Genomic DNA, 26057 nt, shown 5'->3' with positions numbered 1-26057 from the left:
TAGTAGACTTACTAGAGCATTGATTTTAGGAGTGAGATGTGAGATTGGACAGAAGACTTGTGGTGTAATGCTGTAAATGATTTGCAAAGCTATTCGATATAATAATGAGACGTCCAGTGGGGCTCAGTTGGTAGAGCACGGAGTAGCACCGCCAGGGTTGTGGGGTTGATTCTCACAAGGGACCCGTATGAAAAAGTATGAACATGTATGCACTCACTGTAAGTTGCTCTACATAGGAACGTCTGCTAAATGACTACAAACATTTAGATGTACAGAACAGCCGTACGTGTGTAAATGAAAAAGGTACCCAGACTGTCAGAGCCCTTTGGGCGTAGTAAACATAACCAACACCATACATGTTTTTCTGTACTTTACAGTCATTTAACCCCCAGATAGTGGCTCCACTACAGTACTCACACATAAGTCTTTACTCCACTGAGTAAACATTGCGTCAGTTCCCTTGTAAATCACAACTTTGAAAGAAACGCAATTAAAAGCCTCAAGGTCATATTCCTCTGGGGAGTTGATTCTAAAAAAAAAAATAAATCCTCAGGCAATCTCTCCCCCTCTTTCCATCTCTCTCGGTCCCTCTCTCGCAATCTTGCTCCCGCCTTCTCTTTCTCTCTCCATTTCTTGCTCTCAGTCCCCCCTCCATCCTTCCCTCTAGTCTCCAATACAGGATAAACATTACTAACGGTTACTTTGTGGTGGTGGCAGAACCATTTATTCCCGCAGAAAGCATTCAGCGTTTGCAGCAGAAATTGGTCACAGGTGTGCAGCCGTGTGCAATGGATCTTAATCTGAAGGCAATAATGGTCCTGCGCTGAGGAGAGGTCACGGAGGGAGCCAGGCGAAAGGAACAGGAACTTGAAGCTGTTCCTACTGAAGCCCCAGTCAGAATGGTATCTCTCCACTCCACGTTCATTCATTTCAGTCTGAGAGGGATTAAGCTATTAGACAGAGAGCTGGAGACACTGTAGCCTAGCCTACACCCCAGTAAGAGGAGGAGACAATATCTTCTTTTGAGTGATGAATTGAAACCTGCTTGGGATTGGGGGCAAAGTCATATTCTAGAATGCCCCTCACAAAGGAACGAGTTGGCTGCTGGACTTCAGGGTACCCAACTTGTAGAAAATAACATGAATATGAGAGAATTTAACCATTACAGTTTCACAACAAACCTATCATATCATTTCATTTATAGACACTATCTGTTCCCATCTGAGACTGTTGAAACATAACACCCCATGCACTGTGGGAAGAGGAGACCACAGCACAGAAACCAACCAGGCTAGATCGGTTTACACGTTTAAAGCAAGTTGACATAGCCTAGAAAGCCAAATTACCCAAAACATTGTGTTCAATTACGAGGCGCTTTTCCTTTCAGAGCCTTTTAGACTGTTCAAGGGCATTCTGGCTCTGAACTACAAGGGAGGATTCTGCTCTCACCATCTATCTACTGAACACTAAGGTTCTTATTTCAATTGTTACAAAAAACCACCAATAACGTCATCAAATCTAAACAGTGTCAGGTCTAGTTATTTTTCGTCTAGGCTGCAGAATGATTTTCTAAAATTGGTAGGACTGTTTCTCTTGTCCATAAAAATACTCAGATATCAGTTATATTAGCCTACCTTTTAAAAATGAATTTTATAGCTGTATCAAGTGTGGGCCAGTCATTTCATCTTGATCATCTGGGAAAGAGCATGTGTGATATTCTTTCTTCCAGTAGGCTACTTTCTCTCAGTTTCAGACTGGTAAAAAAAGGAAGTGGCGGGATTTTACTTAGTTGCTGCAGCACAGCCTGCCTTAGTTAAAAATCAGAAAAATGACAATGGCTGACTTGGTGGGAAGAAAAACATGTCCTCGCCTGTTTGGCGCGTTCTCGTCCTCGCCTGTTTGGCGCGTTCTCGTCCTCGCCTGTTTGGCGCGTTCTCGTCCTCGCCTGTTTGGCGCGTTCTCGTCCTCGCCTGTTTGGCGCGTTCTCGTCCTCGCCTGTTTGGCGCGTTCTCGTCCTCGCCTGTTTGGCGCGTTCTCGTCCTCGCCTGTTTGGCGCGTTCTTTGGATTCAGGACGAATGATAAAGGTGAGCCTGCAGACCTGACCCAAGTCACTTAAAGAATGTGATAAATGATTATCAAGGAGAAGGATGGACAGACTACAAACCTCCATCAACATTTACAAGTCCATCATCCTACAGAGTTCACTACCCTGAGGCAGAAATGGTGAACATGCTAGTGTTCCTTGGCAGAAACCTTTGACATAAGACATGGTAAAAACAACTAGATCTAATGTTGTAAATGTAACCTATATTCAAATCCAGAAGCATCTTATTCGAAAGACACAACATTTGGGCTAAAACATTGTCAAAACTTTAAATCATTATTTTCACTCTTTACAAATTGTTTTGCAATAATTAGTTATTTTCATACTTATTGTGTTAGGCTAAATGATTTATTTTGTAACATATATTTAGGATTTGTACAGTTTGATAGGCAAGAGACATATCCTAATCTGGCTATTCGTTTTTAGCCTAAACCAAAGTTAATTCAAGTGTTACAGGCTAAACATTTATCTGGTTGTTTTTGACTTATATAAATGCACAATTTGTAAATAAAAGCTGTTTGTGAGACAACTAACACCGACTCCTCATTTGCTTATTGAAAGAGCTCCCGAGTGGCACAGCGCTAAAGGTGTCACAACAGACCCTGGTTCGATTCCAGGCTGTATCACAACTGGCCGTGATTGAGAGTCCCATAGGTTGGCGCACAATTGGCCCTGCGTCATCCTCATTAGAGTTTGGCCGGGGTAAGCCATCATTGTAAATAAGAATTTGTTCTTAAATTTTTTGCCTTGTTACAGTTGAAGTCTTACTTTACATACACCTAGGTTGGAGTCTTTTTTCAACCACTACACAAATTTCTTGTTAACAAACTATAGTTTTGGCAAGTCGGTTGGGACATCTACTTTGTGCATGACACAAATCATTTTGTTGCCCTGCTGTGTGCTCACTGCGCTGTTGCTAGCTGCCAGACTCAGGCGGTGCAGTCAAGTTCAAATATGCTAAACCACAGTTTATGTTTATCGACAATGGCTGTCAACCCTACTGTATACAATTCTTTCTCAAGAAATAAGTCAATTGCTCAGGAGAAAGAAGATAACTAGATGAAAAGACTACGGAACATATATTGGCGTGGGACATACCATACATAGACTGAGTACAGCCTTAAGTGATATGCCAGTTATTTAACACACATACAGGAAGTTGTTTTAGGCACAGTTCAGCTGAAATGAAGCTGACCAGAGGCTGCAGGCTTGCTGTATGTGTATGTGTGTGTGATTGCGAGCCTGCCAAAGACTAGGGCAAAGCAGTTGGCTAGGTGCTGCTCTGTTTCAGCTCTCATGGGCAGTCTAGTGGTTTGCAGAAGGTGGTGTTTTCTGTACCCTTGAGTGTCCATGCACACAGGGACCTTTGACATGTTTTGGATGTCAATTTGATTGGTGGATTCAAATAAAAGTATATATACAGTGGGGCAAAAAAGTATTTAGTCAGCCACCAATTGTGCAAGTTCTCCCACTTAAAAAGATGAGGCCTGTAATTTTCATCATAGGTACACTTCAACTATGACAGACAAAATGATTTTAAAAAAATCCAGAAAATCACATTGTATGATTTTTAATGACTTTATTTGCAAATTATTGTGGAAAATAAGTATTTGGTCACTTACAAACAAGCAGGATTTCTGGCTCTCACAGACCTGTAACTTCTTCTTTTAGAGGCTCCTCTGTCCTCCACTCGTTACCTGTATTAATGGCACCTGTTTGAACTTGTTATCAGTATAAAAGACACCTGTCCACAACCTCAAACAGTCACACTCCAAACTCCACTATGGCCAAGACCAAAGAGCTGTCAAAGGACACCAGAAACAAAATTGTAGACCTGCACCAGGCTGGGAAGACTGAATCTGCAATAGGTAAGCAGCTTGGTTTGAAGAATTCAACTGTGGGAGCAATTATTAGGAAATGGAAGACATACAAGACCACTGATAATCTCCCTCGATCTGGGGCTCCACGCAAGATCTCACCCCGTGGGGTCAAAATGATCACAAGAACGGTGAGCAAAAATCCCAGAACCACACGGGGGGACCTAGTGAATGACCTGCAGAGAGCTGGCACCAAAGTAAAAAAGCCTACCATCAGTAACACACTACGCCGCCAGGGACTCAAATCCTGCAGTGCCAGACGTGTCCCCCTGCTTAAGCCAGTACATGTCCAGGCCCATCTGAAGTTTGCTAGAGAGCATTTGGATGATCCAGAAGATTCTCCCAATGTCATATGGTCAGATGAAACCAGAATATAACTTTTTGGTAAAAACTCAAGTCGTCGTGTTTGGAGGACAAAGAACGCTGAGTTGCATCCAAAGAACACCATACCTACTGTGAAGCATGCGTTTGAAAACGGTTGACGTCTGTCATTGCAAACAAAGGGTATAACAAAGTATTGAGATAAACTTTTGTTATTTACCAAATACTTATTTTCCACCATAATTTGCAAATGAATTCATTAAAAATCCTACAATGTGATTATCTGGATTTTTTCTCATTTTGTCTGTCATAGTTGAAGTGTACCTATGATGAAAATTACAGGCCTCTCATCTTTTTAAGTGGGAGAACTTGCACAATTGGTGGCTGACTAAACACTTTTTTTGCCACACTGTGTGTGTGTGTGTATATATATATATATTTTTTTTTTTATGTGCACACACTAGATCATCTCCCTGATACAATATCCTGCTCTGTACCATATCATTAGTTGGATATGGATTAATAGCTGTATGCGCTCACATGGGAGAGGATTAACCAGCTGAAGAGACACACAGGTATCAAGATGATCAATAAGCTATCCAGTGATGCCAACAGAAATATCTATTTTAAAATCACTGCTCCTTTGCAAAAGGGCAATTATCAAAAATTCCTTGGCTCATCCATAAAATAAATTCAATCTGAACAGAGATATTTTTACTTTAAAATGGTTGAAGATAGACAAGTACTTTGAGAGCCAAATCAATAGTTCAACATATAATACTACATCAATGAGTTGAAAAACTGCATGGATCTGCATGGTGTGTGCATGCGTATGTTGGTTTTTATTGTACTTTTACAACGGCTTCCAAATCGATTTCCGCCATCTACCGTCTAATAGAGAAATAATGCCTGGCGTATAACACCATATAGTTTATAGTACATGAGTGTTTGCCATTTAATGGTAAAAGTGTGTCTTTCTTTTATTAGACTACATTTCACAGCCAAGAAGACACTCATTCACTTTTAATTGCTCTGGAGTTGGGAGCTTGGAAAAAGCAGTTTGTTGACCACATAGAAACAATAACCGCATACTGAGCTAAAACCTCCACTATAGGATCTGTCCCAAATGGTACCCTACTCCCGATATAAAGCCCTATGGGCCCTGGTCAAAACTAGTACACTAGGGAATAGGGTGCCATTTGGGATACACAGTTTTATTTATAAAGTGCCTCTCGGTGTGTGTATGTGTGCCAGTAAAGGCAGATAGATACCTGTAGGTTGTTTATACTGTCGAGATGTATTTTATATTTTTTTCTAGGAGTGGGTCTCGCTGGGTACTTCCATATATGTGAGTGATTACTGTTGTTATGCAGAATTTAATGCCTATTCTGAACATATCTGTGGTTGGTAACTCACCTCTCAGGGATCAATGCCTTTATAATCTAAAGCTGTTGTTGGTCTGCAGAGATTAATATTATTAGTGTGTGTGTGTTCGGAACTAATGACCTATGGATACAGGTTGTGCCAACATCCCATTATTTTAAACTGGGACAGAGCCCTCGCTCTGTCTCACTAACCCCTTTTTGTCTGCTCATAAAAGGAGTAACAACGGCCCAGTGCACTACTTTAAAAAAATATAAATTGTATTGTGAATTATCAGGGGGTGCTGCAGCACCCTCAGCACCAATACTTCTTGCGGCTATGGGACAGCTGTGATGGAAACAAGTCGTTTCGGTACAATTCTCTAAATGCAGACAGAATGTTCGTTCCACATGGTGGGATCTTTTTGTGTTGGTAAAATTATGTTGAAATGCCTTCATGCTCAAATACTGATATAATAATAACCATCAAATCGAAGTAAACGTGGAGTCACGCAATGATACACTACATCACCAAAATAATGTGGGCAGCTGCTCGAACATCTCATTCCAAAAATCACTGGCATGAATATGGAGTTGGTCACCCCTTTGCTGCTATAACAACCTCCACTTTTCTGGGAAGGCTTTCCACTAGATGTTGAACATTCCTGCGGGGACTTGCTTCCATTCAGGCACAAGAGCATTTGTGAGATCGGGCACTGATGTTGGGCCTGGCTCACAGACGGTGTTCCAATTCATCCCAAAGGTGTTCAATGGGGTTGAGGTCAAGGCTCTGTGCAGGCCAGTCAAGTTCTTCCACCCCCATCTAGACAAACTAAGGGGCCTAGCCCGAACCACGAAAAACAACCCCAGACCATTATTCCTTCTCCACCAAACTTTACAGTTGGCACTATACAGTCGGAACTACACAGCCGGGCAGGAAGTGTTCTTCTGGCATCCGCCAAACCCGGATTCGTCCGTCAGACTGCCAGATGGTGAATCGTGATTCATCACTCTAGAGAACACATTTCCACTGCTCCAGAGTCCAATGGAGGTGAGCTTTTGGTGATCTTAGGCTTGCTGGGCCATGGAAACCCATTTCATGAAGCTCCCAATGAACAGTTATTGTGCTGACATTGCGTCCAGAGGCAGTTTGTAACTCAGTGGTGAGTGTTGCAACTGAGGACAGATGATAATTTACGCACTACAGCACTCGGCGGTCCCGTTCTCTGACCTTGTATGGCCTCCCACTACACGGCTGAGCCGTTGTTGCTTCTAGACATTTACAATTCACAATAACAGCAATTCCAGTTAATCAGGGCAACTCTAGCAGGGCAGAAATTTGACAAACTGACTTGTTGGAAAGGTGGCATCCAATGATAGTGGCATGTTGAAAGCTACTGAGCTCTTCAGTATGGCCATTCTACTGCCAGTGTTTGTCTATGGGGATTGCATGGCTGTGTGCTCGATTTTATACACCTGTCAGCAACGGGTGTGGCTGAAATAGCCAAATCCACTAAATTGAAGGGGTGTCCACATACTTTTGTGTATATACGCACACAACCAGTTAAAAGTTTTAGAACACTTACCCATTGAAGGGTTTTTCTTTATTTTTACTATTTTCTACATTGTGGAATAATAGTGAAATAACACATATGGAATCATGTAGGAACCAAAAGTGTTAAATCAAAATAGATTTTATATTTGAGATTCTTCAAATAGCCACCCTTTGCCTTGACAGCTTTGCACAATCTTGGCATTCTCTCAACCAGCTTCATGAGGCAGTCACCTGGAATGCATTTCAATTAACAGGTGTGCCTTAAGTACATTTGTGGAATTTCTTTCCTTCTTAATGCGTTTGAGCCAATCAGTTGTGTTGTGACAAGGTAGGGGGGTATACAGAATATAGGCCTATTTGGTTAAAGACCAAGTCCATATTATGGCAAGAACAGCTCAAATAAGCAAAGAGAAAACAACAGTCTGTTACTTTAGACATGAAGGTCAGTCAATACGGAACATTTCAATAACTTTTTCTTCAAGTGCAGTCGCAAAAACCATCAAGCGCTATAATGAAACTGGCTCTCAGGAGGACAGCCACAGGAATGGAAGACCCAGAGTTACCTCCGCTGGAGAGGATACGTTCATTCGAGTTACCTCCGCTGCGGAGGATACGTTCATTCGAGTTACCTCCGCTGCGGAGGATACGTTCATTCGAGTTACCTCCGCTGCGGAGGATACGTTCATTCGAGTTACCTCCGCTGCGGAGGATACGTTCATTCGAGTTACCTCCGCTGCGGAGGATACGTTCATTCGAGTTACCTCCGCTGCGGAGGATACGTTCATTCGAGTTACCTCCGCCGCGGAGGATACGTTCATTCGAGTTACCTACGCTGCAGAGGATACGTTCATTAGAGTTACCTACGCTGCAGAGGATACGTTCATTAGAGTTACCTCTGCTGCAGAGGATAAGTTCATTCGAGTTACCTCCGCTGCGGAGGATACGTTCATTCGAGTTACCTCTGCTGCAGAGGATACGTTCATTAGAGTTACCTCTGCTGCAGAGGATAAGTTCATTAGAGTTACCTCTGCTGCAGAGGATAAGTTCATTAGAGTTACCTCCGCTGCAGAGGATACGTTCATTAGAGTTACCTTCGCTGCAGAGGATACGTTCATTAGAGTTAGCAGCCTCAGAAATTGGAGCCCAAATAAAATGCTTCAGACAGTTCAAGTAACAGACATCTCAACATCAACTGTTCAGAGGAGGCTGTGTGAATTAGACCTTATGGTCAAATTGCTGCAAAGAAACCAATAAAGGACACCAATAAGAAGAGACTTGCTTGGGCCAAGAAACATGAACAATGGACATTAGACTGGTGGAAATGTGCCCTTTGGTCTGTAATCCAAATTGGAGATTTTGGTTCCAACCGCCGTGTCTTTGAGATGCAGTGTGGGTGAACGGATGATCTCTGCATGTGTATTTCCCACCGTAAAGCATGGAGGAGGAGGTGTTATGGTGTTGGGATACTTTGCTGGTGACACTGATTTATTTAGAATTCAGGGCATTCTGTAGTGATACGCCATCCCATCTGGTTTGGGCTTAGTGGGACTATCATTTATTTTTCAACAGGACAATGACCCAACACACCTCCAGGCAGTGTAAGGGCTATTTTACCAAGAAGGAGAGTGAGGAAGGGCTGCATCAGATGACCTGGCCTCCACTATCACCCAACCTCAACCCAATTGAGATGGTTTGGGATGAGTTGGACCGCAGAGTGAAGGAAAAACAGCCAACAAGTGCTCAGCATTTGTGGGAACTCCTTCAAGAATGTTGGAAAAGTATTTCAGGTGAAGCTGATTGAGCAAATGCCAAGAGTGTGCAAAGCTGTCATCAAGGCAAAGGGTGGCTATTTGAAGAATCTCAAATATAAAATACATTTTGATTTGTTTAACACTATTTTGGTTACTACATGAGTGTTGTGTTATTTCATAGTTTTGATGTCTTCATTATTATTCTACAATGTAGAAAATTGTAAAAAAAAGAAAGAAAAACCCTTGAATGAGTAGGTGTTCTAAAACTTTTGACAGGTAGTGTACAGTGTATGTTGTGTGGTCCTCCCATTACGACTCGGGAAGCCATGCAGTTGATTAGGCAACAGATTAAATAAATTAGGATGAACTTCACAGGGTGATGAGCTTGATGAAGATTTTCCAAAAATATTGAGGGTCTTATTCTGGTGACATGATGACCGATGCTTGACTGCTGTTTGACAAATAAAACTATTCTGGCTCTTCTCCATAATAATCTCATCATGTAGACTAGCCTACCTGCACTGTATCTGCAAAGCTGTTGGCTAGAGTGCAGATGTCAAGACCAGAGCACATTGTCTATTTAATGCAACAGTTTTTGTGACAAAACTAGCAGTAGAGTCGAAAATACGATGGAAACACATTCAACTTTAATTTGGTACATGAAAACATGTTGTGTGCACTACGTCATCGCGCACAGACTTATCTGCAACAAGTCTGTTTGGTGGAAACAGACCAGTGGTGGAAAAATGTGCTTATTTTCTTTATTATGACTATTTGATTGTAGTAGACTTATTGAATCACAGCAGTGTAATGCCTACATGGTCATATATATTAAAGCCATATGCAAACCTCTTGGTTCCTGTTAAAGCACTTTAAAGGCGACGGATCATATAGTTTTTAACAGATCAGATTTGAATTTCAGTCCATCGTCATCGATCCATTGTACCACACCTAAGTACACTGAGTGTACGAAACATTAAGAACACCTGCTCTTTCCATGACAGACTGACCCAGTGAATCTAGGTAAAAGCTATGATCCCTAAATGATGTCACTGTTGAATCCACTTCAATCAGTGTAGATGAAGGGGAGGAGACAGGTTAAAGAAGGATTTGTAAGCCTTGAGACATGGATTGTGTATGTGTGCCATTCAGAGGGAGGGTGAATGGGCAAGACAAAATATTTAAGTGCCTTTGAACAGGGTATGGTAGCACCGGTTTGAGTGTCAAAAACTGCAAAGCTGCTGGGTTTCTCAGGCTCAACAGTTTCTCGTGTGTATCACGAATGGTCCACCACCCAACGGACATCCAGCCAACTTGACAACTGTGGGAAGCATTGGAGTCAACATGGGTCAGCATCCCTGTGGAACTCTTTTAACAACTTGTACAGTCTATGCCCCAAATTGAGGGGGGTGCACGTCAATATAAGGAAGTGTTCTTAATGTTTTGTCCACTCAGTGTATATCACATATATGTAGCACAAAGAAACTAACCAAAAACCAATCCCATAACACACCACACACACACACACCTATGTGAAATGGCTAGCGATGTAGCAGTTGTGGCGCAATGATTGAAAAGTGTTGACGGGTTCAGAGGGTCCCTGGTTCGAACTCAGTAAGGAAGACACGGAAGCAATACTTTTACACACACCAAACAGAAACACACGGACCATCGGCCCAAACACCCAATAACACACATACACACTGTCTGTCTTACCTGGCATGGGGCACATCGATGCTGGATGACACCACTTTACGTTTCTGGTCCAGCAGGGAGACAGAGCGGGTGTGGTCCCTCTCAGGACCCTCCAAGGTGCGCCCTGTCCTCCTGCCATCCACTGCCCGCTCCCCCTCCACCGCATCTGGGCTCAGGGAGTTGGCCTCCCCGTTCTGGCCCTGGTGTGGAGTCCCGTCCCCCCGGCCGTTACTGGAGCTCTGCTGCAGAGGACAACAGATATGACTGGATCAATACAGAAGAGTAAAGACTGGGACTCTGGGAGGCAAGAACCTAAGAGGGTTTGTATGTGGAAATAAAATAAAGATGCGAAATCTCACTACATATTTGCCTTCCAGTCTCTCCTTTGTCATTCTAGCAAATACTCACATGTACAGACAGTTTGCTAGTGCTGCTAGCGTTGAGCTAACACCAACAGGATGTATGCTACCAGTGGAGGGTGTTTGACTTTCAAATATGTCAAAGTCCGGACTCTCTTTGTTTGTGTGAGAAAGCCCCTGAAGGTGGCTGCTCGTTGCTGCAGTGCCCCGGTGGTGATAACAGCCATTCCCTTTTGCACAAGCTAGCATCTCCCCTGACATTCTGTAAACCACTACCCCGTGGAAACAATCATGTGAAGCGAAGCAGCACACACACAAAATAACTCGGGACGGCAACAGATTGCGTGTGTGTAGCATGCCGTGCACACTTGTTTTTGGGCACACCTTAAATAAAGACGTCAACCATCCAGACATGCACGGTGAACACACACATATACACACACACAATCGGAAAGGGCAGGGAGAGAGAGAGATACACATGGCTAACTGCACCAACAGAGCGTTGAAGGACAATATGCCCATACAGATTTACAGTGGGATGGAGATCCTCATCTCCAAAACACACAAACACGATCAGTTCTCAACTGAAGAGAAAACTACAGGAAACACCCAGTCAGTCGATCAGACACAGTTTTGAACAGTTGGCTTAGATTAATGAGGTAAAATATGGATTATAATCTATAAATACCTGGCTGAGCAAACATTTAACAAGCGAGAAAGCCTTTCTGAAAACAGGACTTGAGTGAAACAACAAGATGGATTATCTGAACTAAGAGAAAGATTAACTGTTACCTAGACCCGTTATTTGACTATAACCAAAACAATCTCCATCGCTTCCTTTTACAGCCCTATGAATTATGATATTTCATGCATGGCAGGAAATTGCAGAGCTAGCCAAATCGACCATAAAATGTAAGTTGAGTTGCACGTGTCATACGAGTTTTCAATGTGGGGTAACTGTCTCGCAGCTCCTAAATTCAGGAGATTAATAATGTAAGTTTAACAAGCTACCATGCTGTACACACCACACACACACACAAAATTAATGTTCTTGCTTTAGGCATGAGGTTTTTCATCTCTATTAGGCCAAAGGTAAAGAAGTTTTCATGCATCATAAATTGACAATAGCTCAGGAGTCAAGGAATACTTGGTTTCATCCTAATGGTATTTGTGTTCAACTCATGTGATGCATTGTTCAAAGATTAGGCTATATATTATCAAATGTATTCGGATAAAAAAAAATCATCAAACAGTGCTATTAAAGATTTTAATAATAATATTTCAAAAATATATATATTTGTAGAATTCGGGAGATTTACATGGATTACAGGTTATATGTACATAGAAGGATGTGAATTAACCTAATGGGGAGGGCTTCGCTCCAGGATAAAGAAAATACATATTTTGCTTATATAGCCAGCCAGAGCATTCAATATTATTGTAGTAAAATAAACATGCAATGTTATTACAGTTTAACTTCCATTGATATGTATGGCTACACAGTAAACAAGAGGAGATCAGGGGCACGGTCATGAAGTAGTTGATTGGTTTAAAACACTCAATGTGTCAGGTGATGTAGCCTAGTTAGCCATGTTCATCTCATTCTCTGAACCATCACGTCACTGCAGCTTACAATAGCCAAATGCAACAGTCGGGATATTGATTAGTGCTCTCCATTCACCAACACAGCCCTCTGATGGCAGGATCCATGATCCTTCCCTCAAAGCAAGGGGAGGCCTTGCCTTGGCTACACTGCCTGGTGAATGATTTTGGCAAAGCACAAGCCAACCAAACCGGACTCTCTCTCTCCCATCTGATTACTCATCTATCCATCATGAAGGAATCTAAACCTGGCCCCGTCGTATGACATGCAGGCAAATGTTGGCCAACCAACCAATGAGGAGCAATGTGCTGATGAACAAAGAGTCAGTCAGTTAGCTTCAGTTAGGATGTCTGATGTCAAATCAACTGAAAACAACACATGCCTTTGTCTGTGTGGGAGCCGCATAAAATGGCAGTCAGTCGGTCAATGCTATACCTCCTTCCTTTATAACAACAAGTGGCATTCTCCCACCTCCCCTCCATCCCCTTTTCCCTCCATCCACTCCTCCTTCCTCTAAAGTGAATGGTGCTCATTTGGCATTCTGGGCACCTTGCCAGAGCTCCAGATTCTTCTCCAAGCCGTGCCCTTCTCTCTCCAAGCCATGCTTTGTTACTACAGCTGCTACAGCAACTGCTTGCTAGGAGATGTGAACCTCTTCAGTTAAACATCTCTCACACCCGTTCCTATCCTCCGGCCAGCCTCTCACCCCTTCCTCTTGTCCCGCCAGCCTCTCCCCCCGCCAGCCTCTCCCCCCTCCATTCTCTGACCCCTACTCTCCTCCGTCCCCTGATTCTATCCATGTCTTGTCTTTCTACTTTTAGAAGATTGAGCAGTGCTGAGGGAAGCTACCATTCTGTTAGAGAACTATTACTTAAAAATTACAATCGGACTATAAATGGAATGGTTATTATGGCTTGTTTATCAAATGTGGTTGCTAGGAGGCGCTGGCTATGGCATCCTGCATTTCTGTCGTGCCTTCATGCAGACGTACTACTTACATTTCTCTTTATGGAACTGTACTTGACCACTATTTGCATTCTGACTATGCATAATAGAATGGGTTTGTTTATAAAACATGGTTGTGTCCTATGAATACCCATGCTATGACATCTTGCATTTCTGTCATGCCTTTATGAAGATGTTTACATTTGCTGTTTTGAAACTGTATCCATATGCCTGTTTTCCCATTCGAGTCACTGAACTATGACCCCATTGCTTGGATCAAACCCCCAATACGTATTAATAGGCTACATTATCCAACACAGTCACATGCATTCCCCTCTCATCATAGGAGCGGTTTTTATAAGGGACCACCAAGCAGGCAGCCTCACCAGACCATCTTTGTTGTGAAACCATGCGACACCATCAAGCTGGAACTTTTAAAGGCAGGCAATGAGGTCACTCTCATAACAGGAAGGAATACATGTTGATATTTAGGAACACAATGTACCATCCAGTGTGGCATAATAATATGATATCTACTATTCTACGCCGGTTATTTAGCCTAAAGTCAATTGTTTTCTTCAGTAGCAGCAAGGACACAAGTGTGACATGAATGAAACAAATAGCTTAGCTAATGACTACATACTACCCCCTCCCCTACACAATAAAATAAATGCAACTACTGTTATTACATGAATTCCTACATTATAATGACATATTCAATGCAATATGACGGTTAATATGCATGAATTGCCAGTGTCATATGCGACTGATTCATTGTGTACAATCTGTGATGTTTTATTACATCAATGATCGGTCCAAAACGCTGCAGAGCGTGTTTGCGTCTGCCACCTACCCACTGGGTCAAATCTACAGTCAATGGGTCAGAAAAACACTGCGCAGATAGGGCCCTATCATAATCAAGCATTCAATGGGAACACCTTTGTCCTGTATTTAATTATACATATTTTGACAGTGCATTGTTATTATTCAATCTGTAGTTCTGCACTACAATATAAATCTCATCTGGATTATTCTGGGTGTGTGACTGTCTGCCTACCATTAATATAGCTTGTAATACCCGGTTGCAGCGGCGGGCAATGGATGCAATAGCACGCTCTTTCTCCGTCTGTGCACGAAGCAGTTAAACGCTGCAAAACACCGCTGCACAACAACTGCAGGCTTCCCGGTCACACACACAAACAGACCTTCAAGCTGGATTTGAGCGGTCCTTTCGCCGTCGTTTGGTTGAAGCCCACGGCTATCTCGTCCTCGGAGAATTCTTTCAGGCTTCCGTCTTGCATTAGTACCGTGTAGACGTTACGCCGAGGTCCGGTTGAAACGTCTCTGTTTTCCTGCTTGACAGCCTGTACCAGTCCTGTCAACGGAGCCCCGTCCCCAGTCGGACTCGGCGCATACACCCGGCTCCCCAGGATTGAACGCTTCACCAACCGCCTCGTATGCATAGCGATCAATTTATAGCACCGAAATTAAAGCGGAATGCGGTCAATGTATATCTATGGACGTCGAGTTAGAATTGATAAACACTGACATGAAAAACACAACACCGCAGCGGATAGACTACGTGCTCCATAAACCCTAACCAAATGTTAGAAAGCGGCAACATACTCTGCTGCTAGCACGGGTCAAAACGAACGATATTCAAAAGCACGAATATGTGTAGAAAAAGCTACATGCATGGATTAACAAATGCATGAAAACAAGCCATTCCCCGTGAAATAACCTCTTCAACAGACCGGTTACTGATATTTCTTCGTTCGACCTGTTTGTTTTCCTGACTGTTCCCTCTAAACTCGTAAGAGAGCACAAAAACACGGAAATGTATTTAAGGACCGACAATGACATTTGTACAGTACATTTTCATCCGAACAAAAGGGCTTCGCCAGTACACAAACAAAGATATTAATTGTGATCTACATGAAAAATTATTTAAGTTTCACACACATATTTTACACCGGTTTGCCGTCTGACAGGGTGAAATTTGCTGAAATAGCCGCGTACAGTAACTCCGGATCCATATTCTAGATAATCCAGTCCGTAGCCGACTGCCAAGAGCCAGCGCCTCTACCGGCGGATTGCTGCCTGTAAACATGTGCGGTCTCGCGGTTGACTCGAGCTCCCATTGGTCGACCCAGCACACGCCTCCACTGGGCTACGCACATTTTTCTGTCAGTGAAGGGATTCGATTATCTGGCCCGGGTTACCCCAGTGAATGAGTTTAAACCGGGTGAAAAGTGATTGCATTCGTTTTGGAACCGGGGTATCTCCTGGGCGCGATCCAGATGCCCCTTCAAAACCCATGTAAAAGTCGCTCAAAACAAAGGTGACGTAGCCCAGGCTTGATTAAGCACGTGGAGTAATGAGTAGGACTCTGTTTTACCATGCAAAAATGATTGCTCTTGCTAAAAACGCTTTATAAACCTTCCCGATGAAAACTATGTTAACAAAAATGTTAACATAATTCGTATGGAAAAGAGATGTATGTTCCTGAATGATGCACCATGCTGCCTTGTTGACAACATGACCGAGCAGCGCAGATTAGGTTACTGTTCGATTTGAAAAAGGCGCTCCTCCCTCACCGCTTTTGTCTGTTCACGTCACGGGCCATATACCGGTGCACCGGGGTTCAGGTTAATAAAACTCCCTCAATTTCCCTCCAACAAAAGGTAATGGGAGTTGGAGAGGACGCTCCATCAGACAGGAAGCGACGTTTCAAAATCTCTCCACAAAAAATGAACCCAGGAATTTTGGATTTTTTTTGTATAGAGGTCAATGGAAGGGAGAGTGTCAAATTTGGTCATCAAAAATTGTAATTGCTCGTTTTCTACGTGAGGTTATTTGATGTAATATACGTTTCGTAATGGTTAGGTGCGCCAAGAAGTTAAGAATACACTGGTAAAAATGGACGCACGTGGCATTTCAGCACCTTAAAAAAAAATATATACTTTATAGGGGACTCCTCATGGATTTAACATATATTTGACATTGGCATTGAGGGCTTCTATCATCTTAAAGTGGTCAACTGGGTCGGGATTCCCATAAATTGGGAGCAATTATCCAATGAAGAAAATTGACTACTTTAAAATTGAGATTTTAAAGCGTCGCAGACGCTATAATAACACATAAACAAAGATGAGTCCTCTATCTATCTCTATGACATGTTGTTCAAACGCGTATCTGCCCAATCATTGGCTAGAATGGTCCCACCTGATGTCGCCTGCCTTCCATCTTTATGGACATGTATTTCCATTGTTACAGCGGTCAATCGAGTATTTTGTCTGTATAACACAAGTTTTGTCTCCATTCAAAACAATGACGCAACGATGGATAGAAGAGAAAACGAAATGGGAGGGGTAGGGGAGAGGATAAAAATATGGGAATGTAGCGGAAAGAAACACTTAGACCAGCCAGGCTCAGTAAGACTAGTTGAGAAGCCAGGGTTATTATGGTAATTTCAAGCATAAAGCTTATAGTTTGAAACCAAATATAAGCCTACTATTATTATGTTCACTTCTATTAGCCCACAACGTTTTATTTTAGGAGCTATGAAGGCCATTTACCTAAAAATCATTGCTCCTGGATTTATAAGGCATCAAATATGTAATTTGATGATTACTATCAGAAAAATGCGTCAGAATCTCTCTATCATCATGGTCACCTCAAATATTTCTGATTGGCTGGGCCCTGCTCCCAAGTGGGTGGGCCTATGCCCTCCCAGGCCCACCCATGGCTGCGCCCCAGCCCAGTCATGTGAAATCCATAGATTAGGGCCTAATTCATTTATTTCAATTGACTGATTTCCTTATATGAACTGTAACTAAGCAAAATCTTGTAAATTGTTGCCTTAATATTTCTGTTCAGTATAAAACAATAATTGGTTGCACTTTATTTTAAGGCACTGTGTTAACTGGGTATGCTAAGTAGCCACCTACAGAGAATATCTGATAGTAGTAAAAATGGTGCCTGGTTCTTTTGGTAGTATTACACACTACTCAGCCCATAGTCTACACAGACCGGTGCAGCATAAACAATTTGAGTTGCAGGAGGGTTGGTTATATGCAAGAATAGACCATTGCCGTATATGGATCTGTGCCATTTACTTTGAACTGGACTGTGTTTGCAGCATGAGCGGTCGTGAGTAGATGTGCTTGTTTTAGCAATATGGGAATGATTGCTTCCTACAAGAGCACAAAACTAGACATATTTGAAAAGCGAGTCAGGTAAAGAGCTTTTTTTTGTCTTAAAGGGGCAGTGTTGTATTTTGAGGCAGGCTTTAATAAGCTAAGTAGCCAATAAGCAGAGGGTAGCATACAGTAATTTGTCTGATTCTGTAATAATGGTATGGGAATAATAACGCTATTTATTTTGTAAAGTGGTTTCTTGCATCAAACAACATTTTCAGTCACGTCCTTGTCTGAAGGACAGGTGGATAAATAGGTTCATGTCAAGCCCTGTATGCTTTTTTCAAAAGTCTCATGGAATGTGGGCCTACATTGAACACCACACATTGTCTGTAGGCTGAATGATATACCAGTTATTTGCATGTTAAAATGTTATGGGATGCATGTTCTCCATTGTTTTTGATGGTAGGCCACTCTGGTAAGCCTACATTATGATCCAATAGCCACAGTAGCCTACATTGCCACTGTTATAACTAACTTAAAGCGTGACCACTGCCTGTGTTCACAGTAAACGCGCTGGAAGTTGCACAGAATTTTCACAACTTTCAAGTTTCACTCAGCAGACATGAAATTAGCTCAGTGCTGAAACATTGGAGTAGACATACTGTGAAATTAGTGCTACCTAATATTCATTTTCCCTCTTTTGGTCAGAGGGTAGGCCTAACACAAATGGTCCATGCGAGCCTGTTTAACTGCTAACATGATAAACTAGACTTTCAATGAATTAATGCAATACTGTTGCAAGTAGCTAATCAATGTTCCAGATTAAATGTATAAAACACCATTCTCCCCCTGCAAGCTATCTTCATGAATAAAAAATACACACTTACTTGTTATACATCTTTTAATATTTTCAAATTATGGTCATAAAATATTTTCATGCATACACAGGAAACCAGATAGAATCTTATGACAGATGTGCACATAACTGTCAAAGAAAGCATGGCTCTGTATGCATCCCAAATGGCACCCTTTTCCCTATACCTATAGTATTTATTAGTGCAATACTTTTGACTGTTCAAAAGTAGTGACCTATGGAGACAATAGGGTGCCATTTGGGACACAGGGTCCATGATGAAAGACAATAGTAAGGAATTCTCTGCTGCTTGTTGAGAATGTATTGTTTCATTATTAGAGAGTGGGCTGCATGAGAGGGTGCTATGATGGGCTTCCTCTCCATGCCAGACGTACGCTCGTCTGTGTGTGGTACCTTTGGTTGTGAGATTTGGCACTAATGTTCCTATTTGACAGATCGTTTGTTAAAAGCCTTTTATGGCATTTCCATAGACACCATTAGGTTTAAATGAAAGCATTTCCTGCTACATGAACTCATCTGGAATCTGTTGGGGAGAACAATGGTCATTAAAAGGTCATGTTTTTGCGATTTAACATTAATGAAATGACAATTACACTCTATAAAATGTGTGTAAAACCTCATATGCAGGGCCCTTGCTTTAAAGGACATCTGAAATGTATAGCATCTTTAATGTGTCTATCAATTGTTGCTAATTTAGTGGGAACTGTCCTTTCTCTCCTTACTGGATTTCATTTGTGAATATAATATCAGTCAACCTGGGCGCTTGGTTTGTCGTCAAGAAGCTCATTCAAGCTCATGCATGTGTAATGAAATCCACTCACTCACTCTGCATACACCAATAATGTGCAATATTGAGATAACAGAGAAATGGGAGGAAAAGTAAGATAGTATTATTGTTTAACTGTCAAATGCAGATATCATCATTGCAATAGCTAGTTATTTAGTCACAACTTACTCAGTTAGTTTGAAAATAAACACCAAACAACAATATTCATTCACTTTTCTTTAAAAAAATAAAAAGTACCAACTTTGACTTTTCTGTTTTAAAACACCTGTACCAACACAATGTACCATACTTGAATAAAACAACAGAACAAAATAACCAATGAGATGGTGACCTATTAAAACAGAATACAGAACTCCCAAACAGTCATACGCCACCATTCAATCAATCACTATATTTTCAACAATAGTTAGGTCACTCTCTGAGTAAGGGGCATACTTACAGCTAGCCTAAATGTATTCCCTTAAAATGACATCATGGTTTTACTGTACTCTATGTTTTTTTATAGCCACTATTAAGCAGTCCAAATCACATGCATACATACTACAAAATATACTTTACCATTTGCAAATTCATACATGAACCGACTTCATGAAATGGTACTCTAACTTTATACAACCCTCGGTTAGCATGTCATCAGCACATGCTACCTTAATAGTGCTTGTTCAAATAGTTAAGTTATTGATATTGATTGATATTATAATTGTGCACATGATGGGTTATATGTATGTATGATGCTGTTGTTGTTGCTATAAGCTCTGTACAGAAGCAGTAGCATAATGTTTTTTCACACTTTGTGCTTTCAAATCCTTTTCCACCGTATCAATAGTTTGCGTACCTACAGGGTAAGCATAAACACGCCATACAAACATATTATACACCTTGATCAATACAGCTGCATTAACACACCGTTTTGCTGTTGCATATTGTCACATTGAGCGAATATAAGTCTTTTAAATACATTTTGAATCATGGGAAGAAATATAGAGAAAACAACAACTGAGTTGAACAATTCACACAAGAAATCACAACAACATTGATAGATATGGTCTCACCATTGTTCGTCTTTTGTTTGAATGAATAAGTCCTTTTTAAAAAGTCTGGATTATTCATGAGTACCTTTACTACTTTATTACCATGGTAACCCACGTATTCATGTGTTTATCCTATGTACAGAACAAAACCTTTTCAAGTTTCCCTCATGAACAAACACACTTCCTGATATCCCTTAATCACACAATGATCCACCATCTTCAAATAAATAGGAATTTGATTTAAAAAATAAAAAAAAGTTGACATGTAAATCAAATCAAAAATGTTTTTGAAACTAAAACAAGCCGTCCCATTTAGAGTTCAGCCGTCTAAACTGCCTGACTTGAGGCTACTTATTTCACAATAGTATGTAAGTACACATATCTATCATATCTCTGATTTATCATGATGTTCTGAATGAAATGTTGCACTAGGAAGGGAGAACAGATTATATAAACAGTGACATTACATTGTGGGGAAACATTCTACTCATACCTTTAGAAGTGCCTTATAGAACGACATTATGGCACAAAAACTCATTGGTTTTCAATCACAAGGCACTGACAAAGTGTCACTGGCCAGTCAGCTTGTCACCAGCCTTGTAAAATGAACTGAATTCGTAATGACTGGTTAGAAATGTTTAGAAATGTACTATTTTATAGTCTGAGGAAATAATTATGATGGTGATGGATAATGTAGAAATATTGGCCTTCCTTCCCACATTGATAGCAGTCGTTGATAATGTAGCTAACCTTCAATCTTCAGTGATGTGATGTGCACCATGATACAGAGTGAGAAGCGACATCACAAAGTGGACGGACGCCAATAACTTGAAAACGGACGGTGATTTCATAGTTCAGATACTGATTTGATAGCACCCAGAGTGCGTACATTGTAATTTAAGGGCCCCATGAATTGATGGAGAGTTAAGATTATAGCTAATTCAGTCAAATATCGCTGGGCTGTGGGCACACCCAAACTGCACTGAGGGGGTAGTGGGCAGAAACACTGAATTGGTGATGATGGGCAGTAGGGTTGAAGGTTGAAGTTCAGAGCCCTGAGGTGGTGTTCCTGTCATCAGGGCTGCTGGGTAAAGTTGAGGCTAGTAGTGAGGCTAATGGCGGGGGTTGAGGGTGAAGCTAGGAGTTAGGCTAATGGTTAGCATTGAGTGTGAGGTCAGGAGTTAGGCTAATGGCTGGGGTTGAGTCTGAGGCTAGGAGTTAGGCTAATGGCTGGGGTTGAGTCTGAGGCTAGGAGTTAGGCTAATTGAGGGTGAGACTATTAGTTAGGCTAATGGATGGGGTTGAGGGTGAGGCTAGGAGTTAGGCTAATGGCTGGGGTTGAGTCTGAGGCTAGGAGTTAGGCTAATGGCTGGGGTTGAGGGTGAGGCTAGGAGTTAGGCTAATGGCTGGGGTTGAGGGTGAGGCTAGGAGTTAGGCTAATGGCTGGGGTTGAGGGTGAGGCTAGGAGTTAGGCTAATGGCTGGGGTTGAGGGTGAGGCTAGGAGTTAGGCTAATGGCTGGGGTTGAGGGTGAGGCTAGGAGTTAGGCTAATGGCTGGGGTTGAGGGTGAGGCTAGGAGTTAGGCTAATGGCTGGGGTTGAGGGTGAGACTATTAGTTAGGCTAATGGCTGGGGTTGAGGGTGATACTATTAGTTAGGCTAACTGCTGGGGTTGAGGGTGAGACTATTAGTTAGGCTAATGGCTGGGGTTGAGGGTGAGACTATTAGTTAGGCTAACTGCTGGGGTTGAGGGTGAGACTATTAGTTAGGCTAACTGCTGGGGTTGAGGGTGAGACTATTAGTTAAGCTAACTGCTGGGGTTGAGGGTGAGGCTAGGAGTTAGGCTAATGGCTGGGGTTGAGGGTGAGACTATTAGTTAGGCTAACTGCTGGGGTTGAGGGTGAGACTATTAGTTAGGCTAACTGCTGGGGTTGAGAGTGAGACTATTAGTTAGGCTAACTGCTGAGGTTGAGGGTGAGGCTAATGGTTGGGGTTGAGGGTGAGACTATTAGTTAGGCTAACTGCTGGGGTTGAGGGTGAGACTATTAGTTAGGCTAACTGCTGGGGTTGAGGGTGAGACTATTAGTTAGGCTAACTGCTGGGGTTGAGGGTGAGGCTAGGAGTTAGGCTAATGGCTGGGGTTGAGAGTGAAGCTAGGAGTTAGGCTAACTGCTGGGGTTGAGGGTGAGACTATTAAGTTAGGCTAACTGCTGGGGTTGAGGGTGAGCCTATTAGTTAGGCTAACTGCTGGGGTTGAGGGTGAGGCTAGGAGTTAGGCTAACTGCTGGGGTTGAGGGTGAGGCCCCAGAGGCTCAGGTTTAGGCCCCGCACTGTAGCTTTACTACCCAGTTAGAGACGGGAACTCTCCCTGTTCAACCCCAGGCCCAGCTCACCTACACTCTCATAGTCTGGCTCCTGAACCTGGTTCCTCAGCCCCAAGTCCTCTCCATTACCAGTCTTAGTGAGGCAGATGTTCTCGTAGCCCGGGTCGATGCTATCTGCAGGGGACTCCTGGAGGTCCCCAGAGGGTCCCTGTGGGTCTGACTCCCCCTCTCCGAGCTGGGGGTAGATGTCCCTGACAGTAGCGTAGAGATCACTGGAGGACGACTCAGGGACCAGACCTTTGATCTCAGCGATGCTGCTGTAGTCACTCTCCTTCTCCTCCACGTCTAGGTGTGTCTTCCTCACTGTGGAGTACATGTCTGACAGCTGGAGAGAAAGAGGGATGAGAGAGTGAGAGAGAGCAAGAGTAAGAGAGAAAGAAAGAAAGAGCGAGAGAGAGAGAACGAAAGAGCGAGAGAGAGAGTGAGAGAGAGAGAAGGAAAGAAAGAAAGAGCGAGAGAAAGAGAGAAAGAAAGAGAGAGAGAGAGAAGGAAAGAAAGAGCGAGAGAAAGAGAGAAAGAAAGCAGTCAGAGTGAGCATCGAAGGACTATTTGATTTATGCATCCTTTATTCAACCAGGGAAGTCACAGTTAGACTAACATCTCTTTTTCAAGTGATTCCTAAATAAGCATCAGGACAATAGGGGAATGAGTTCAGTGGAAGGCCACAACCCTACCTCGTTCTCCAACAGCACATGGTTGTGAAGCCCCGGTGAGGGAGAGAGTAACTAGAAGAGAAAACAACACAAACAAGTCCACGCATTACAATATACCAGAACCATGTGTGTTGTGCATACTCCCACCTGAGCTAAGCAGGTGTATGATATGTAATCAATCATTTATGAACAACATTACGGATTAATCAGTTAATACACAATGAGAATTGTAGCGATGTTATTGTGTATAGCTGCTATATACAGTTCCTTATGATTGATGGGGTCATTAATCAACAACACATCGCTGACAGACATCAAAAACACCTTTCTAGGGTGTCAATATCAGAGCTGGTACAGTAGCTAGCTGGCTACTACTTCACGCCTCCTATATGTTGGATGTACTGAGGAATAAGCATGGTTTAAAATCCATTGTTCACTTGGTCAAGGACATATAAGATGTAAATCTTGAGTTAGACAACCCAAGGTTAACCAATGACTTTACATGGGGACTGGTGAGGATGATGGTGGGATAACTTGAATGTAGAACCAGAAAAGGTTGACCACTACCATCTATATTCAGCATCATCTATCGTCAGCATCCTCTATATTCAGCATCATCTCTCCATCATCTCCATCTATTTCAGCATCTCTCCATCATTATTCAGCATCGTCCCTCCATCAATATTCAGCATCTCTCCATCAATATTCAGCAACTCTCCATAAATTTTCAGCATCGTCCCTCCCATCTATATTCAGCATCTCTCCATCAATATTCAGCATCTCTCCATCAATATTCAGCATCATCTCTCCATCTATATTCAGCATCTCTCCATCAATATTCAGCATCATCTCTCCATCAATATTCAGCATCTCTCCATCAATATTCATCATCATCTCTCCATCAATATTCAGCATCATCTCTCCATCAATATTCAGCATCTCTCCATCAATATTCATCATCATCTCTCCATCAATATTCATCATCATCTCTCCATCAATATTCAGCATCATCTCTCCATCAATATTCAGCATCTCTCCATCAATATTCATCATCATCTCTCCATCTATATTCAGCATCATCTCTCCATCTATATTCAGCATCATCTCTCCATCTATATTCAGCATCATCTCTCCATCAATATTCAGCATCATCTCTCCATCAATATTCAGCATCTCTCCATCAATATTCATCATCATCTCTCCATCAATATTCAGCATCATCTCTCCATCAATATTCAGCATCTCTCCATCAATATTCAGCATCATCTCTCCATCTATATTCAGCATCATCTCTCCATCTATATTCAGCATCATCTCTCCATCTATATTCAGCATCATCTCTCCATCTATATTCAGCATCTCTCCATCAATATTCAGCATCATCTCTCCATCAATATTCAGCATCTCTCCATCAATATTCATCATCATCTCTCCATCAATATTCAGCATCTCTCCATCAATATTCATCATCATCTCTCCATCAATATTCAGCATCATCTCTCCATCTATATTCAGCATCTCTCCATCAATATTCAGCATCATCTCGCAATCTATATTCAGCATCTCTCTGTTACCTCTCCATCAATATTCAGCATCTCTCCATCTATATTCAGCATCATCTCTCCATCAATATTCAGCATCTCTCCATCAATATTCAGCATCATCTCGCAATCTATATTCAGCATCTCTCTGTTACCTCTCCATCAATATTCAGCATCTCTCCATCTATATTCAGCATCATCTCTCCATCCATATTCAGCATCTCTCCTTCATCTCTCCTTTGTTTCTCTCAGAGAGCATTGAATTCATATGGCCTTGGAGCCCAGTGGTGTGGAATCATGAAGAAAGTTCCTGACCCCGTCATCAACAAGCCTCCATGTGTCTCTCATAATGTTAGTCTGCTCTAATTCCTGAATTCCCTGAAGTCTTTGTCCATGTAGCTTAACAAATGAAAGTGCCAGTCCAGTTAAGTAAGTTGTTTCATGACTACAACCAGGAGTTGCTCCTGACTACATGACTTAACCAGGAGAAAACAGGTTCCTAGACATACCAGCCAAGTCACTTGTCTTGACCACATTAAGGCTGAAAGGTCAGGTCACTTCCATGGTCAGGAAAAACTATGAAAAGTATGCATGTTAAGGCATTCCTTCACTCAGTTAAGACGTCTTATAGATAAGAATGTACACTATATATACACACACAAAAAAATTGTCCGTCCGCGGTTGCAACACAGTTCCAAACTGTCTCTGGAAGCAACGTCAGCACAAGAACGGTTCGTTGGGAGCTTCATGAAATAGGTTTCCATGGCCGAGCAGCCACACACACAAGCCTAAGATCACCGTGCGCAATGCCAAACGTCGGCTGGAGTGGTGTAAAGCTCGCCCACATTTGACTCGAGCTGTGGAAACGCGTTCTCTGGAGTGATGAATCACACTTCACCATCTGGCAGTCTGATGGACGAATCTGGGTTGAGCAGATGCCAGGAGTACGCTACCTACCCCAATGCATTGTGCCAACTGTAAAGTTTGGTGGAGGAGGAATAATGGTCTGGGGCTGTTTTTCATGGTTTGGGCTAGGCCCCTTAGTTCCAAATCTTAACGCTACAGCATACAATG

The 26057-nt window shown here is 42.2% G+C and overlaps 2 protein-coding genes across 9 annotated transcripts in view; both read right to left on the bottom strand.

The window, feature by feature from the left end:
- Window positions 1–15398, bottom strand: part of LOC110496545 (zinc finger protein 704) — a 111695-nt gene extending 96297 nt beyond the window's left edge. Inside the window, exons 1-2 of the mRNA XM_036953282.2 lie at window positions 14778–15398; window positions 10687–10907 (exon numbers count right to left, since the gene is read on the bottom strand). Of these exons, the coding sequence (XP_036809177.1) occupies window positions 10687–10907; window positions 14778–15035 (479 nt within the window). The 5' untranslated portion in view covers window positions 15036–15398. The remainder of the gene's footprint in view (window positions 1–10686; window positions 10908–14777) is intronic.
- Window positions 15399–18597: 3199 nt separating this feature from the next.
- Window positions 18598–26057, bottom strand: part of LOC110496546 (phosphoprotein associated with glycosphingolipid-enriched microdomains 1) — an 81029-nt gene continuing 73569 nt past the window's right edge. For all 8 annotated transcript variants that reach the window (XM_036953276.2, XM_036953275.2, XM_036953278.2 and 5 more), the window contains 2 exons: window positions 23464–23514; window positions 18598–23114 (listed from right to left, as the gene is read on the bottom strand). In XM_036953276.2, the coding sequence (XP_036809171.1) occupies window positions 22755–23114; window positions 23464–23514 (411 nt within the window). In that variant the 3' untranslated portion in view covers window positions 18598–22754. The remainder of the gene's footprint in view (window positions 23115–23463; window positions 23515–26057) is intronic.

Source organism: Oncorhynchus mykiss, chromosome 18 (genome assembly GCF_057628025.1).
Source record: "Oncorhynchus mykiss isolate SJ-2025 chromosome 18, ASM5762802v1, whole genome shotgun sequence".
Taxonomy (NCBI): Eukaryota; Metazoa; Chordata; class Actinopteri; order Salmoniformes; family Salmonidae; genus Oncorhynchus; species Oncorhynchus mykiss.
Note: the sequence above shows the minus strand (reverse complement) of the source record. Positions and strands in the feature narration are given on the sequence as shown.